The 18,716-nt window shown below is 39.7% G+C and overlaps 1 protein-coding gene across 1 annotated transcript in view; it reads left to right on the top strand.

Moving 5' to 3' along the window:
- MYO16 (myosin XVI) overlaps positions 1-18,716 on the top strand; it is a 444,013-nt gene that overhangs the window by 209,366 nt on the left and 215,931 nt on the right. The window contains exons 16-17 of the mRNA XM_055335623.1: positions 15,345-15,456; positions 18,580-18,697. Coding sequence (XP_055191598.1) covers positions 15,345-15,456; positions 18,580-18,697 — 230 coding nt within the window. The remainder of the gene's footprint in view (positions 1-15,344; positions 15,457-18,579; positions 18,698-18,716) is intronic.

The raw sequence follows: 18,716 nt of genomic DNA on the forward strand, positions 1-18,716 counted from the left end.
TTTCCTGCTTAAAGAAGTGATTATGTTTATCTTCACTATAAATCCAGAGTAAATGGTGGTCTTAGGCTATTTTAAGATAGATCAGCTACCTGTATTTGTAGATTAGGTCACATTGGTAAGTGTGTGTCCATGTGCGTGCATGTGTGGGTAATTAAGCATCTTTACATCCACACACAGAACATAGATGTCACTATATTTGATTACAGCTAGATATTTTGACAAGTTCTAAACACTTCTGTGCTTATTTGGGGAATATTATTTTAAAAAGAGTTAATCCAGAGCCTTAGCGTTTAGATAGGTTTGATTAATCTAACCTTTTATCTGAAATAATATACTCAAAACACCAATGTTAGTGGGAAGTACTAGGTGGTAATACACATAATGATGCCATCTACTGTTGATGACTTGTTGGGTCATACATAGTGTAGTGTGTGTGTGTGTGTGTGTGTGTGTGAGAGAGAGAGAGAGAGAGAGAGAGAGAGAGAGAGGCAGAGAGAGGAGAGATATCCAGGCACAAAATCGTTTGTCCTAGGCATGCTTGCAATATCTCACCTGTTTAAATATTTCATGGTAAACTGAACATCATGCAACGATGACTGATTTTATTTCTCAATTGTCTCTTACACCACATGCATTAGCTTGTTAAAATAGTCTACATGCTGTACCCATAAACCCTCACCATGAAATTGCTGCTGACTAATAACCTCTGTAAAATAAATTAATAATCAAAAGATACCCTAAACACAGTGAACAGGGGACACCTGCAAGTGATTGAGGAGTTAGGGTAACAAAGTTCTGATACCACACTGAGTAGCTCTTCACAGAGAACCCCTTAAGAATAAAATAAACCTGAGTGTTTTGGCTGGTGTTACACAGTAGACCACTTTGACTTATATTCCAGAGGAAGGATTACTTGCAATATGTTTTTTTTTTTTTTTATGATAGTCACACACACAGAGAGAGAGAGGCAGAGACATAGGCAGAGGGAGAAGCAGGCTCCATGCACCGGGAGCCTGACGTGGGATTCGATCCCGGGTCTCCAGGATCGCGCCCTGGGCCAAAGGCAGGCGCCAAACCGCTGCGCCACCCAGGGATCCCCTTGCAATATGTTTTGCTAAACTTGGGCCACCTTCCTGGCATGTTTCTGTAATAGGGACAGTGGGCTGGGAAGCACTGAGCTTCCCCGGAGATCAGGTCCTGGACAAGCCTGCTGATGGTACCTGGTGAATGGTTCTGGTGGGATTTACAGGAGGGAGCCCATTTCAAGAAGCAGCCAGGAAGAGAAGTCATTGGGAGTCAGTGCAGGAAATCAGACCCAGGGATGGATTGAAATCCTGCCTTCCACTTGAGTCCCTGCTTCCTGTCTCTCCCTGTTCAGAAAGAGTCCTGGAGAGGAGTCTTATGAGATGTCATAAAATCACCTTGAAAAGATGAGCAATGAAAATGCATAAAGGAGCCAAAAAATAGACATTCACCACCATTTGTTCTTTTGTTTCTTAAAGAATGTTCCCACAACATTGCTTAATGGTGAGAAATGTCCTTTTTTTTTTTGTTTTTTTTTGTTATCAATAGGAAAAACTCACCTCAGCAATGGAAGTTTAAATTAATTCAGAATTAACATTGTCATGTTTACTGCTTTGGGTACTACAAACACGTTCTCCTCCTTGTTGCAAAGAAAATTAATTTTGTTTAATTACTTTGACTATTTGGAAATATCTATAAGCCAGTTTTATTATGCATACTTATAACAATTTATTTTGTGGCTTAATTGGCACAAATATACCATGTTTTGAGTCTGCGGCATACCCAGTTCTGCACTTCTTCAGAATACCAGAGAGGCCAACAGGTCTGCATTTCATGGAAGATTCTTTGGCTTACCTCTTCTTTGATTAGCAATTGGGTTTCTATATTCTAATTTGTTGTTTAAATAGTAACTTTGTTATTTGATTATTGTTTCTCTGTCTTGCACACTGTAATTATTATTGCAGGCACATTTCCTCTAAGTATCTGCGTTACTTCTAAGTTCACCTCCCTTAGACAGGGATTTGTGTGATGTTTGAAGAATCCCCAAGTTCATAAAGCCTTTTAGACAATATGCTGATGAGAGTGAGTGCATTTACAGAATTGTTAACATTTTATTCTGTTACTCATTGAAATGCATATCTAGAGTTTCTGATCAAGCCAGTTGATTGAAGCAGGCACCGGCATTTTAGTATTTTTAAAAAATTGACCTTTTTAAATATCAGTGTGCTTTCTCAGAATTAATAATTAGATATTCATTGCTATAAGATATATTACTATTCTATGTAATATATAACACATTATCATATTATCATAATTTTGTCTTAACATGTCTGTCTCCCCTGCTGACTTGTGTGATGTCTCTGGCTAAATACTGCATCTTGTTCATCTTTCAACTCTCAAGAATCACAATTCTTGGTACATGTAGAAACTCAGTATTTCATTTATTTGACTGAAGCCTTACTATCTTATATTAGCAATTTATAATAACAAAAAAAATGACATGTTGTCTATCACGAGCATATAGTTTGTTGTTCAAACTGTCTCTATAAAGCTCCTCTGATTCACTCAAGCAGCATGGACCTCATGTGACATGATCACCTCTATTAGAATAATTTTCATAGTCTATATTTTTGTTTAAAATCTTCCCTATTAGTGAGGTATGAGAAGGTGGGAACCGTGTTTAATGAGGCCTGGGGCCAGTGTGGGGAAGCATGGTTGGCATTAAATTAAACATTTTGAGATACAGTGAATGAAATGATCAATGAAGGACACTTGGCTTATTTGCTGTGAGAATAAGAATGTCCATCCAATGAAAGAAATGAATATTCTGGCCCCAAAGAGGAAAAACATGCAAACATGTTTATGAATACCCATGGTTCAGACATAAACTCCATATTCTTAGCACCCTACACCAAGGCAAATCCAATGCTGGTTGGTACAATGTTCCCTTTCAAAATCTGCTTTACCGACAAGAATATTATTTAGTAGGACCACATCATAATATGCAGTGGTCGCTGAAGTGCAAAATAACTAACCTATGAAACCCCACGGCAATTTCCTGATCTAGGTCATTATACAGATGAGGTACAGTTGTTTAAATGTAATATCATCTATCATGACCTTTTAAATGCAGTGCATAATCTGACATTTTGAAGTGGATCTTGTAAAAAAAATTACTAAAATGGATCCTGTGTTTTTCTTTGGCTAAAACATGTGATTGGTTTTGTTTAGTAAATATTTTCAATTTCAGAAGGAAGAGATTTCCTATTGAAAATGGAAATCAGAGGAAATTGAAAAGGATGTTTGGAATAGTTGGTGTTAGAAAATCAGCTGCGTCAAGTTCTGAGCCTGGGCAACAGACGTAAAACACAACCAATGATGCAGTGTGATTCTTTGTGCTCTGCCTGCTATGGATTTCTGTTTGCTACCCTGTGACCACACAGAGAGCTCCTGCATGCACTGGTGCTCCTGGTAAAAGCACCATTGCCGCAGAAGATGTGGAGAAAGAGAATGCAAGGGTCAACACCCCTCTATTCTGAAACAAAACTTTCCTGAGATCATCATTTGTTTGAGCTGGAAAGGAAAAAGAAATAGGGCATGAGCAGTCTTTTTTTTTTTTTTTTTTTTTTATAATGACAACTGTGGTTTTTAACTTTGCCAGTCTATTTGTATAGTTTAGTTCTAAGCTTCAGATTCCCTAACAAATCAGAATATTGCCTGGTTTTAACCTTTGTAATTTGAGGAGCTATTATTTTCATCAAAATTGAGATTCAGGGTTAATTCTTTGAAGTGTTTCATACCTCATATGGGCTGAAGACAGCTGCCAGAGGGATTTCTATAAAGTTTAAAGAATCCACGGCACTGAAGAAAAATTTTTTTTAGATTTAAACTTATTTATTATTTATTTATTTGAGCATCTGCCTTTGGCTCAGGGCATGACCCCAGGGTCCTGGGATCAAGTCCCACATCGGGCTTCCCACAGGGAGCCTGCTTCTTACTCTGCCTATGTCTCTGCCTCTCTCTCATGAACAAATAAATACAATCTTTTAAAAAATAAAAATAAATAAAATCTTTTAAAAAATCTTTAGAAAAGGCCATCAAACTAATTAAGTGAACTCTGTATATTTCTTTTTTAAAGCTGTTGTATTATTTCCTCACTCCCATCTCCCTTCCATAGCCATACTTCTTTCCTATTACTTCTATAAGGACTTAGGGCAGTTTTTTACCTCTGATACTTTACTATATTTTGTTGCTTATACTATTTCTTTACTGAAACATCTCCCAAATAAACTCTTCACTTTCATATTTATGGATCGTCATTTACTTTGGCAAAAGAATGATTGATTTTTATGACATTGATTTTTCATTGACTTTTTCCAGTTTTTGGCCAAAAGGAAACATACAGAGCTATGCTCACTACTTATGTATCAGCCAGCTACATATAACACCTTCTAGTTACATTGAGAACCTACCAGGTATACATGGAACTGACCAGGTATATATGGAAACCTTGAGAGACATGTGGAAGCTTTCAGGTGTTTCTAAAACCTACTGTATAATCAGGAATGACCTAGGGATGCCTGGGTGGCTCAGTGGTTGAGTGTCTGCTCAGGGCATGATCCTGGAGTTCTGGGATCGAGTCCCACATCAGGCTCCCTGCATGGAGACTGCTTCTCTCTCTGCCTGTGTTTCTGTCTCTCCTGCTTTGTGTGTCTCTCATGAATAAATAAATAAATAAAATCTTTTTAAAAATCAGAAAAAAAAATTAAAATAAATTTAAAAAAAACAGGGATGGCCTAGAATTTATGAGAATCCATGAAAAGCCTTAAGACATGCTTTTTATCCAGAAAGAATCACATGGGTGGCATTTAATTTCTATTTATTAAATAAGAACTATTAAATATTTAAATATGTGAATAAATAAGGTAGAGAAAGGAGAGTGTATTAGGATTCTCTAGAGAAAACCAATAGGAGGGATATAGATATACACAGGCAGATACAGATATATATATATATATATATATATATATATATCCATATATATGTAGAAAGAGAGAGAGAATATATGTACATATAGAGAATTGGCTCACACAGTTACAGAGGCTGGGAAGTCCCAAGATTTGCAGTCCACAAGCTTGAGACCCAGGAAAGCTTATTCTGGCCTGGTGCCTGGGTCTAGCTGGTCAGAGAGAGAATCCTGGTGAGAAACTGGCAAAAGGGCAGAGTAGGTCAATATTAAGTCACATGGTGGCCAGCTACAGAGGGGGGGGGTAATGTGTGCAAAGTATAACAAAATAAGAATAGTCTGATGGGGAAGAGCCACGTTGTGAGGAGTCTTGGAATACACGTAGGAGAGTTTATTATTTACATGAAATGTTTATGAATTGAACATTGACATGATAGCAGTACAACTTGGGAAAATTAATCTGATAGAGGCTTGGGCACACACTCCTTTCCTTAATCCAGAATGACAACTACTTGTTAAGGATGGCCTTGCTTTTTCATGGGGATGCATGTCCAAGCAATTTTCATAGAGTCTGATAAAGCACGACTGTGCGGGATATACACCATTTTGAGAAGTTCATACAAAGGACATCCAAACCTACAAGACTTCCCAGAGAAAGTGGGCCACCAAGAGTGATGGAAATTATCCAGAATGTTCTGTGGGGCTTGGGTATGTGTGGATTATGTTCCCAGCGGAGAAAGCAGGGTGAGTTGGGGGCCCAGAGGTGGACGGAGTGAGGTCTGTATGAGGGACCAAAGGACATTCCGTGTAGCACAAGCTCAGAGGACATGAAGAGGCTCGAAGAACAGAAGGTCTGGCACCTGATCCTGTGACCTTTGGTGAGCCACATCGGGGAGTTAGGATTTAAGGGTTTGGGCTCAAGAAGTGAGTTCACTAAATTTATGTTCCAAAAAGAGAACTTTGCCTTTAGTGCAGAAACTAGATTGGAGGTGAGCAGGAATGGTGAAGGGGGGTGGATTTGAACCGCTGGAGACCAGATACCACAGTTCCCTGGGTGTCTGCTGGGGTGCTGCAGGCTCCAGGGAACGTGGAGGAAGGGCCACCTCTTGGATACATAGTGCTCGAAGCATCTACCCAGCCAAGGGAAGCTCTGCACAGTTGTAGGAGGAGAAAGAAGTTTGGGTGTAGGGAATGTTCAAATCGGTCAGAGGGAAAGAATGAAGTAGAATGGGTAATAGAAATAATTTGTTTGAGATGAAAGTAGGATTCTTTTTGGAGGCTACCAAGTTGAAAGGAGTTGTGGAGGGTGTTTGTGGGTTAGTCAGCATGGTGCTTTTTGCAGAATTAGCACTGCAGAAATGCTTGGTGTGAGGACCTGAGCAGGTCCCAGCAGAGAGCAGGACACCATGTGCTCACCAGCAGTGGACATTGGTAGAGGGTCATGTGTCTGCATTGCATTTTCTGTCATATTTTCACGTGGCAAGAGTTTTGGGGCAGGTGCCTACCTTGGTATGTAAAACACAGGATTGTGATGAAGTTCATCCTTCGCAGCAGTGTTCTGGGCATGACCTTGCACAATGCTTTTCCATAACCATCTTCCCCGGGGAGGATTTCAGCACCTGTTCAACCTAGCATATTTATATATTTATATATTTATGTATTTATGTATCTATATATCTATGTCCTGCCTCTCCCCATGCAGAGCACTGGGGCCAGCCTGTGGGGGACTTGGTGTGAACTACAGAGAGCTCCTTCTCCACCTCTGCAGGTGCGACCCCTCTGGCCTTGGCTCCTTAAGCAGGTTCAGGAAGGCCAGACCAAGCCACATTTTCTGAGCAAAAATTTCTCTCTCTCCCCATTTCACTTATTTAAATATTGATAGTTCTCTGTAAGTGCCTCTGTGAACCGGAAAGGAAAAGTGCCCTTTCCCCTGGGCACCAGGCTCGGGGACTGGTTCCAGACTGGGATTCGAGCCCCCCGACAACTTCCCTCGGTCTCTGTGCAAGATATGGTCACTCCATCTTTTTTTTTTTTTTTTTTTTGGCCACTCCATCCTTGGGTTTCCACCCCCTTCTCTTCAAATTAGACATCAACAATCAAGTTAGTGGGCTGTAAGCATTCACTCTTTGAAAGATGGTGAGAGTTTAGTTGTTTCACCAGATGTTTTGAAGAAGTATTTTGGCTGATTAGAAAAATATGGACAAACTATTCTGGGAATGTCACAAGACCCAAAGTCTTTCTGAATGCATAAATTATTAAATGGATTCTTTTTTGTTCTGTTTTTCCTGAAGACCACTGGCAGGGTCTCCTTTTTCCAAACAAAATAGTTTGCGGTTAATATATTAATATTTTCATTGGTAGAGATTTATGTATCCGAACCTGTGGTTAATAAAAACCTTATTCATATCCCGTTGGGGAGGGGGATTTAAAATCCATTAATACTTTCCAGATAGTTGAAAAACAATAGAGAAAAGAATTTCCTTTTCAGGAGCAAGGTGGGGGTGGGTGGACAAGAAGGGGCAGTGTACCGCCTTCACCAGTGAACCAGTAAACAGCGCTGTCTGTGTTGATGCCAGCTGTTTGCTTTTGCCTTATCTGGTTTCTGTTTACATATTAAACATCCCCAAGTAGAAGGCAGCTCTGCCTACAATAGAGAAGACATTGTTCTTTTGTATTTATAAGGGGCAGATAAACCCCTGAACGAATCATCGTGTTTACAGTCTGTGAGCTCTGACTTGGTGAATGGGCCATGCAAGAGGCTTTAAGTAGTAGTATCTTTTATTTGTGTTCAAATCTTCATTCCCAGTGCATCCTGGGCATGGGCAGGGGCATGGGCAGTGAGCTGGTTTGTGTCTGGTGAATGGTGATGCCCAGCAAGCACAGGCAGGGAAGCTGTGGGGTTTTTTGTTTGTTCATTAATTAATTTTATGTTGAGATATAATTGACATAGAACATTGTGTTAAGTTTAAGGTATACAACGTGTTGGCTTGATATATATATACACACACACACACATACACACACACACACATACACACACCTCTATCCTGTCGCATAATTATTATTTCTTTTTTATGGTGAGAACAATTAAAATCTAGTATCTTAACAATTGTGAAGTTTTTAAGTTATGGAGACTAATCCCTGTGCTGTGCCTTGCATCTCCCAGAATGTATTAATTTACTAGTTGCACTTTTGCTATTTTAATGTCCCTGACACCCAGAAGGAGGACACAGGACCTTGAAATTCCACTGTGGAGTTTTTCCGCAAACAAGGCATTGTTTGTATTTGCTATTCAGATCCTATCACCACTACCTTGAATTCCTGGTCCTCATATCAGAGTGATGCCATTGACAGTTTTTTATATAAATCTAAAGACAAAACTGCCATATGCCTGAACTCTTGCACTCCTTGGCATTTATCCTAGAAAAACAAAGACTTAACATTTATCCAAAAACCTGCATGTGAATGGTTGTAGTAGCTTTACTCTTAATAGTCCCAAACTAGAACCAACCTAGAAGTTCCTCAGATGACTAAACGGTTTGACAAACTGGTACATACGTTTATGCTATGGCATTCTACTCAGAAATAAAATGAAGCAAATCAGCGATACACACAACACACTGGATAAATTTCTGGAGAATTATGCTCTTATTTTTTGAAATTCATATTTTTAAAGATTTTTAAAATTTATTTATTCATGATAAACAGAGAGAGGCAGGGACATAGACAGAGGGAGAAGCAGGCCCCCCGCGGGAGCCCCAGGACCCTGGGATTATGACCTGAGCCAAAGGCAGACACTCAACCACTGAGCCACCCAGGTGCCCCAAAACTCATAATTTTATAGAGATTTTTCTCTAGTTATACATAATTGTCATTGATTCTTGGAAAATAGGAGAATATGGGACAAAAAAGAAAAAAGAAGAAATAGACCTTCAGTCTGCCATCTATCCCTCTGTCTTTCTACTTTGTTTTCCTGAGACTTTTTAAACTCACTCATGGAGAGAGAAAAAAAAATAGCACAGCTTCATGATTTAAAGTTATCCAAGGGAAAGTAAAATCACACATCAATCATGGAAGTTACAGAGCATGTGACGATGCCGGGGTCTGGATGCTGAGCTTTGTGAAGACTGAAGACTGGTGGTTAGTTGATTCTCTATCCTGAATCTGTGTCTTTGCCCCTGCTTCTAAATACCAGTTTAATGGGAAAATGTTTAAGTAACACATTTCACATCTATTATTTTGCTCTGATTTTGCTGTGATTCATCAATTTGGGAACCTAGAAGTTACTTTTCCTAGACTTTGCCTCAAGAAGGATTGACCGTGCTTAATTAATTGCTAACATTTGGGGAGAAGAAGTGAACAGGAACACTGGTAGAGACAAGGTCTGCTGAGAAGCAATTTTTAATAAGTCTCCTTGAGGTTACCAATTCAGCCAACACTTCCAATCAAGAATGTTTACTCTTTAAAAATATAACTATATAGTTGATAGCAGTGTTATCGAAATTTCTAGAGAATTGGACTCCCTAATTTCTACAATGTGTTTGTCCTTTCTTTGTTAATGAAACCTAAGAGCATTTAGTCAAGACTGACTTTTCTTAGCAGAAGAATACCATACTCTTCACTGAGTCTTCCGAAAAACATGGGGTCTTAGATCTGTTCCTTGGTAGAATATTTCCACTATTTTTAGCAATCAGGGTGGATGTAACTTACCTGTCATAGAACTTATTTTTCTGCTTTTTTGATATAATTTACCTGTTAAATCAGCTTGTCCTTACCTGTTTCACAGACAATGGAATTATATAACAAATAATCCACCTTTAAATACATGATAAAAATAAAGGTAGACTCACTTTCCTCATTGAATATCTCATTTCACATTTTTCCTCCACCACTGAACAGAGAAACCATCATACAATTTTATTCAGTCGAGATTTGTGATGAAATAAATCTGACTTTGCATCATTTAATTTACTTCAGTGCAAATTATTTGCTTCTTGATAGAACTGTAAATAGAATTACCCGAAGTCTTACTGAGAGCTAAATGTGTTGTTATGACTACAGAGTTTTCATATGTACTAATGACGTTTCATAAGTTAAGGTTAAATATTGCTTAGGCAACATGCACATGTGTGTCAAATATATGTGTGCGTCTGTATGCCATGCCTGGAGTATAAGCATAAAAGAGTTGAATCATACACTTTGAAATTTCTTGGTGTGAAGTGACACAGTATTTCACTACAGTGTTGTAGCTCAGCACCTGAATATTACCATCCAGCAGCAGTAAAGGTCATCTGATACAACCTAATTTCTGACCCTTGAATCTCTTTTTCAGCAAACCTGTTTAAATGGCTATGTAGCCTCAACTTATCTACTAATGACAGGGAGCTTACTATCTTAAAAGCAGTGCATAGCTATCTAGAAAGTTTGTTTATTAGAAAATATTTTCTTATGCTGCCTTGAAACCTACCCCCTTCTAGGTTTTTATAGCATATTTGGACATATGTAAAAAAGCTATTATATAGCAAATTCTCAATAAAAAGTAATATTGATGATGATGATGGGATGATGATAATGACAGTATCTACAGATTTACCATTAATGTAGCCTAAATTTACGTATTGCCTCTGGTCAGATTAATGTTTGCAACAGTTAAATGCTTAGATTTTACTCACTTATGCTAAGCCTGTCTTAGTAGTGTGGTGTGAATTTTGGGTTAAGATGTAGGTTTGTGTCTCTTTGACCTAGACTGTGGAATTCTTTACCTTGCCTCACCACCCAAGGCAGTGGCTTTCCCTTTAATCTTCACCACCAATGAATTCCATTATAATGTCAAATATGCTTCAACCCTGTGTCTGGGAGTTCCCTGGAGGCCCCCACCACAGTGGCAGACCCCTGCACAGAGACAGCATTCACTCTGCAGCATTTCCCGGATGCTTCGCTGAGTTGGGAACTACTGTGCTTCTAGCCCACCATGCAAGCCTAGGACTGATCTTCCTCCTGGAAGCTTGTAACTGAGCTAGGGGAGCCCCGGACGCACTGGACTGAGTGTGCACTGGTTGCCACTTATAGCTGGGAAGCATTCCAGAAACTTCGGCTCCCTTATGCCTTAAGTGGGTGCAATGATAGGTCCCCTCTTCAAGGTCAATGTGAAAATTAACTGAAGCAGTCCTTCTAAAACATCCAGTCAAGAATGATTAGCTCCCACTGCCTTTCTCTTTGAGTAGAATCAGCCAAACAGTGTTCCCCAATATACAGTTTTTAACATTATACAACCAACGTGTTCCTCTTCTGCTCCAAGGTAGAAGCTCCATCTGGAGCATTCCCTCAATTTGTCAGGCTTGTCAGAACAAAATAGCAAAGATTCTTGGTTCAACAAGTGACCATATCTGATGCTTCTGACACTGGACTCTGAGATATCTCAGAGTCATCTATATGTTGCCAAACATTACTGTTGCAAGTTAAGTAGGAATTAGAAGGAGATGAGTAAAAAAAGATTGAGTAGTAAGTGTATTATTTTGAGTCATAAAAGAGATGATATAAAACACATTGAGTTCTAAGATTTCAGTACTGGGAATTGCAGGATCATTAATTATTAGGTGACAAGTTGGAAACGGATTCATCTAGGGTGGTTTTCAACCACTGTGTTGAGATTATGAGAAACCAGAGGAGTATCACTTCCACAGGGGAGTCTATAACCCATAACGTGCAATCATTGTTAGCTATTTCCAAGTGTTAGAAACATCTGGAAATGCTGGTCATGCTGCAGATATGGTCATTAACCTTGCATTCTATTTAATTTATCATGAAAACATAGTCAAGAAGTGAGAACCAAAATCTATTCCTTTCATCTATTTATTTTAGCTGGAGAAGAACAGAAAAACGTATTTTAGAGTTTAAAATATTCTGTGTTGTTAATAGCATTTGTTACAATTTCTCAAAATGTTCCTTTATTTGAATTAGTTATTTATTTGATGAAATGTTTTATTAATGTTAGAACACACTGGCTAAAATCTGCCCAGATGAGCAAGATGTACTATTTCCAGGAAAACAATGCACTCATATTCTACATGTGCATTGCAGTCTGAATGCAGAAACCATACCACACACAATATCTTATTGGATTCTCGTAAAATCATCGTGAACTGGAAATGGAGAATTTTTAAGTCAATTTTTAATCTATTTGTACTCCATTTTATAAATGAGAAAATAAAGGTTTAAGATGTTGTCAGAAAAGGTCAAATCAGACTTGATTCTAAGTCTTCAGATGTTTGGTTATAATATTTTCTGGGCATATTTTTCAAGTATTTCTCTGTCCTTCTGTGCCATTTCATGAACAAATGGCATTAAAGGGAAAGTGAATTATTTTAATCTCCAAAAAAATAAACTTTTAATTTTTTTTCTGATACTAACCTTTCCATTTTAAGATGCAGTTTTGCAGATAGCAAAGAATTATACTTCTAGTGATCATTCTAGACATTACTGAATAGTGGGAGAAATTTTAAATTTATATAGAAGACATTGAGTTCTATTTTGTGGGGCACAGAGTGTCATTTTCATGCCAACGAGTTTTCTGGCCACAGAGCAAAATACAACCAATCTTCAAGCATCATTCCTCCGTCCAGCAAACTGCCTTCTAAAATCCTCGATTTTGATTGGGTTTCTCTTGGCCCATTTCATATGTAGCAGCCCAGTCTGCAACCACCAAGATTAATTTCACATGGCTTTCTCCATCCAGAATTTAACAGTAGTGTAAATGCCAGTTCTCACTGCTCCATCCAGCAGGCCATAGCTGCTGGAAATTCTCTACCACAAGGACACATAGATGGGGGATGGGGAAACTTAAATATTGGAAGTGGCCATAGATAGTGCTTCTCTATTGATGACTTCTTAAGAATTTTAAAAGAAACCATGGCATTTTGCCTATCTGACTCTCTGATGTTAACAAGAGCCACTTGTTCTTTGCGAGAGGTTCAGTGGCCCCTCTTGATGGAATACTTAACGCTATGCAACGATCAACAAATGCTTGGGGAAGAAAAGATGGCATCGAGGATATGAGAATCAGAAGAATTGAGAATGGTTGTGATTTCCTATCTTTAAGACTTTTTAGTCACTAAAATTTTGTAAATTTTAGGCAAAATGCCTCTGACCATCATAGCCCAGTTCCTCACTGAAATTGTTGCCCTAGACTTCTTCCTTTTGTTCTGCTGCCCCAACCCCCAACTCAGCCATCCTAGTCAGACAGTGGAGGACATCTGGAGAAAGAGGGAGAGCCATGGGAGCTGGGCTTCAGCTCCACCTGGACTCTCCACAGGGAACACTAGTCTTCCGACAGCCCCCAGCTTGGCAGTCCTCAGATATCTCAGATATCTCAGATTCTTACAGCCTCCGCAAACCAACATTGCCTGGACATCTCATCCAGCTTCTGTCTCCCCTAGAAACACTGAAGTCAGAAGAGGGGCTGCTCTGAGAGACTACAGCCTTGAGACCAGATCTGTCACCTTGCCTGGCAGATGGGAGAGACTGGGTCCCTTATGCAGTGCGAGGCACACACTCCGCTGTACCCAGTCCCAAACTCTCTCCCCTTGTACGGACACTGCTCTTCACTTCTGTGCTTCCAACTCAGCAAGTGACTATTTCAAAGGCTCTGCCAGCCCCCACCCCGGAAGCTGGACTGTCTCAGTTCTTCACTCCAGAGCTGGGGCAGAAGCCAGAGACGGCTCACAGCAACCCTCACCATGCACATCCCCAGTTGCCCACTGTGCTCTTCTGGCACCACCACCCATTTCCTTGTCGCTGGCCTTTCTTTATGTCACCATCAATCCATCTTAAATATGGTACTCTTTTGTTTTGTTGACTCGGGCTTATTGCCGTTTTCCTATTCCCTTCCAGAACATTCAATTCTTTTGTCATCCCTAGAACATTAGCATCTTCTTTGGGGTGAGCTCACCCGGTCACATGGTTGAACTCATATGCATGTTGATGACTTCCAGATCTTCTTTTCTCATCTTTTCTGAATTTCAGGTCCTTAGAGCCAATTACTTTTTTTTGGAATCCTACTTGAACGTCAACAAGTAGTTCAAAGTCAACATGACTAATAGAAAATAGAAGACTTTCTCTCTCAAAAACATAACCCCCTTTTGAAAATGTTCTGGTTGAATGGGCCCACTCTCCACCCTGTTTCCCCGGACATCATCTTGAAAAGCATCATTAATGCCTCTGTCTCTCTTTCCTTTCTATCTGATCTGTCCCCTCATCCAGCCAGGTCTGCCCCCAGGACACGTCTGTCCTCTCCCCTTTCCCTTACCACTGCTGGTCTCACTGGATCACCCAGCACCCTTAGTTGCCCTGTCTGTTCCAGGTAATCGTCCACTTGGGGAGAATACTCTTTTTCAAACATCAATCTGATCATGCCCTTTGTTTCAAGACCTTTGGGACTGCCCATCATTTCTAAGATATAATGGAAACTCTTGCAAGAGAGACAAAACTCTAGCTACATCTCCAGCCTCATCAGAAGGCTCCAATTTTGCCAATATACCTGAGTTTCTGTGTACATCGTGCACGGTAAAGGCTGTGTGCCTTTGTATGTGTGGCTCAGTATTCCAGGGACACCCTTACATCCTGGATGTGCTTGGAAAATTCTTATTCAAGTGTCAGCCCTTGGAAGGAAAGCCTCTTTCTCTCCCACAGACTTTTCTTATCATCCTCTCTGGGTTTGGTCCCCTTCCTGAATACTTACAAACACCTCTTGTCCATCTCTATTTTTCTGCCTCCATACTATACTATACATTGTGTATTATATTCTCTCCTTCCTGAGCTCAACAGTATACTGCTTTTTTTGTTGTTGAGCTTCCAAGGATGAGCTCTTTATCGTTATATCCTCAGCTGCTGGTATGGTATACTTGGGAAGTGATTGCTGTGTGATTGTTGCATAAAAGGAATAAATCAACAAATTAATCAGCCACCACATAATTACAGGATATTAACAAGAAGAAATTATAAATGACTCTAAATTAAAAATCTTTAATAAAAATGTTAATTACAAAGCCTAGGCTAGGACCCACTAAATTTCTAAATGAAATTCATAAAACTCTTGTGACCTTCCTTAGCTAGGAAGGGTACAGCTCAGGTGAGAACCAAGTAAAACACTGTAAATAGGTTCTGGTACAACAAGAACTTTTTTTTTTCTTCCTGAAACATCATGTGCTATTATGTATCAAAGCCTTGTAAACACAGGGTACTCAATGTTCAGGTGACTTCTATTATTCTGGAGACCAAATATGGCGGAAGTGACTTTTAACCACTGGAGTTTGACCACAAGCCAAGCCATAAGGCTGTGTGTTTTCTATCCTAACAGGTATTTGAACCAGACCCTACCAGAAGATATATCAACAGCAGAGCATTCTCTGAACAGGGAGAAATTCGCTATTTTGAAACAAGCCCTGAATGTAGTTGGCTTCAGTAACTTGGTGAGTCATATCATAAATATTTCACTGAGAAAACCAACATTCTACTAATTTACAAAAGTTATTCATTCAAAAACATTGACTGAGTCCCTATTATATTCCGGATATTGTTGGGAGTACTCACAATTTAGCAGAGAATAAGCCTCAATCTATGCCTCCTAGAGTTCATATTCTCATGGGGGAGATAGACATCAGTGCTGTTCCCTGGGGTCATAGATCCTATGAAGACAAATAGAGAGTGACAAGAGGAAGGGCATCGACTTTCAAGAGGGTGGTCAAGGAGACCTTCTCCCACATGAACTCACAGAGCAAACAGATCAAAGGACTATGCACGGACCAACTCCAGAGAAAACTGGCAAATCTGAAGGAACTAATTGCTGCTAAGAATCACTTTGAAAAGTGACCTTATGACTTATGACAGTGTGTTTCTGTGCCATAGAAAGTTTTTTTTTTTATTCTTAAAATACCCACAAAGCATTATGAAGTGGGGAAATATAATTTAAAATGTTCAGATCGGTGCTCTATGATATAAATTTCTGTGATCATGGAAATGTTCTGGATCTGTGCTTCATGACACGGTAGGTCCATGTGTGGCTAGCAGGCACATGAAATGTGGCTAATGCGAATAGGAAATTAATTTTTAGTTTTGCTTAGTTTTAATTAATTTAAATTTAAGCAGCCTCATGTGGTCAGTGGTTACTGAATCAGACAGCATAGGTCTAGTGGACAAGAGACCTGAAATGAGCTAAGCCTGGAAACCCTTCACACTCCCGTCAAATTCCCCTTTCCCTTACACATTAGCTGTTCCCTCCTCATTCAGTTTGATGTAATTTTCAATTATGGCCATTTCCTCATTAGCGGTTAGCACAAGATTGCACGGGTAACTCTGGAATGCCAATAGGTTAGCAACCCAGATTTAGCCATAGATTTATATATCTTCTTCTTCTTATAGTAAGTTGATGGTAGTAAGTTCATTTTGTTTTTACCCCTAACCCACATAGACAGGGCTCAAAGGGCAGGGAGCTCTGGGAAGGGGTGGGGAGATGGGGATTCGCCCTAAATGAAACAGCTCTGGGCCCTTCACCCCCGTCCCATTCAGAACTTGGGAATCTAGGAACATACAATCATATGGTATCTGTGTTTTTCTTTTTCTCTCTCTCCAGTTATCCAATCTCTATATTTCTGTCTTTTAGTAACTCCTACCCATTTGCACTTTTCTGCCCTGGCATTCAATACTGTTGTACTTTTTTAAAAAAAAAAAATTCCCTTCTTCTGTGCCTAAAATTTCTGCTTCCTTATAGGAAACTGGGATATAGAAGTGGGTACGGAACCATTCTACCAAAGTACTCGTTGCTTGGAAACAGGGTTTTAAAAATCCATGATTGATTCTCAGAAGCAAGGGCAACCAGAATATACTTTTTCGCCTAAGGTACCCAGTAGAGAATCTGACAACCTTTTTGGTAAAAGACATATGTGCATTTTAACAAAAGACACGAAGGACACCATTTCACTGTGATCCTTTAGGGTGATCAGAATCGTGACATTTTAGTGCACTTCGGAGGGATAGATCATGTCCGATAGGACCAGAAGGGAGATATTTCTGGGCTGGCAAGAAAATTGAACAAGACTTGTTCATAAAGATGCCTTCACCTGTGTCCTCCATCAGCACCATGTCGTGGACCAGCAGGACGGCAGGGAAATGCCACCCACTGTCTGCGGACACAGGACGTCAGCCCTGTCCTCTGTTCACAACGCTTCCTAGTGTGGCTAGTTGTCATGCTCTGTCTCCACCGCTAAACTCCGAGACCCTTGAGGTCAGAACAAAGCCTTCCTGACCGTGTGTCTCTAGAGTGCCTACTTCACAGGGAACCATGAAAATATACTGAGGAGTTACTGGATTTATTAAAAATATTAAAAAGGGGGAAAGCAGTTGTCAGGTAGTGTGAGGAGTAAAATGTTATTCAAGCCAGCATGATTGAATGAAGTTTGAAACCATAGCCTGTGATTTGCAAGTCACCGAAACCGCTTTTAAGTAATGCCACAGTCCTAGAGTATTATACCTGAAAATTACTTACAGACCATCCTTGTCAGTATTCTCATCTTAAAGATGATAGAGTTATATTCTGTGGTGAAAACTAGAAGTTCTGGAAGAAATTCATGGAGGTCCTAAGGGCTACATTATTCTACTTGTATACTTATAAAGCAAATGCGACTTGTTCTTAGTAAATTTTCGCAGATGACAGCTTTTAATTTTAAAACTGCATATTAGGAAAATGAGAATTTAAAAGATATGTCCCTTGCCCAACATGGAACTTAACCAGTGTACTATTGATATCATTATACTAAGTATTTTTTCCAGAGAGGTTTATTTTTCAGCCTACAGCTTTTCCTTGATTTTTCACTGTCACCACAAAATGACTGCCCATAAACCAAATTTAAGGTCTAATTTCTTTCTTTATGCAGAGCTCCAGATTCTCAGATCTTTTCTTTCAGCAGACACTCTTACTTCCTTCTCCCTTCTGCTCAAAGATAGCTCTTGCCAACATCCATTTCTTTCTCTTTTCCTTAAAATACCTTAAAAAACAATTAGCATTTTTTTTAATTCAGGCATAGACGTTTGTATCATGCCTTTCTGAATATCCCAGCAGAAGTGAAAAGTCCTATAATCTTAACATCAGTTTATCTCAGAGGGGACATAACGAGAAGATGGCCAACACAGAGTATGTCCTCTCAGGAAGCAGCCTCCACCTGCCGCCCTGTGTCAGCCCCACTAGCATGCACCATGGCCCACCAGTCCAACCATCAGGACACAGTGGTTCATGTTTCAGTATGAGATTTATCTAGAAACTGTCAACTTATATCAAAACATCACTTCCTTACCCTCTTTTAAGGAGCAGAGACACTGACTTAAGGGAAATGTACATTGAAGCGATTGTGGTTTCAAGCTGGAGATGGGTGGTTTCTCTTACCAGACACTTGGGATCTGAAAAAATCCAACCCCACCACCAGGGTCCTCATCAGTTTTGTTTTTTTGTTTGTTTGTTTTAAGCTATTAGGTTTTTAAAGGATTTGTCTTTTAATCTTTCTCCTAAGCCATTCTGTTTTCTGTCTTTGTAAAATGTGTAGGAGGTAGAGAATCTGTTTGTGATCCTGGCAGCAATATTACACATTGGAGACATTCGATTCACTGCTCTGACCGAGGCCAACTCCGCATTTGTCTCTGACCTCCAGCTTCTAGAACAAGGTCAGTGGAACAGAGCTCT

The sequence above is a fragment of the Nyctereutes procyonoides genome, unplaced genomic scaffold (assembly GCF_905146905.1).
Source record: "Nyctereutes procyonoides isolate TBG_1078 unplaced genomic scaffold, NYPRO_anot_genome, whole genome shotgun sequence".
Taxonomy (NCBI): Eukaryota; Metazoa; Chordata; class Mammalia; order Carnivora; family Canidae; genus Nyctereutes; species Nyctereutes procyonoides.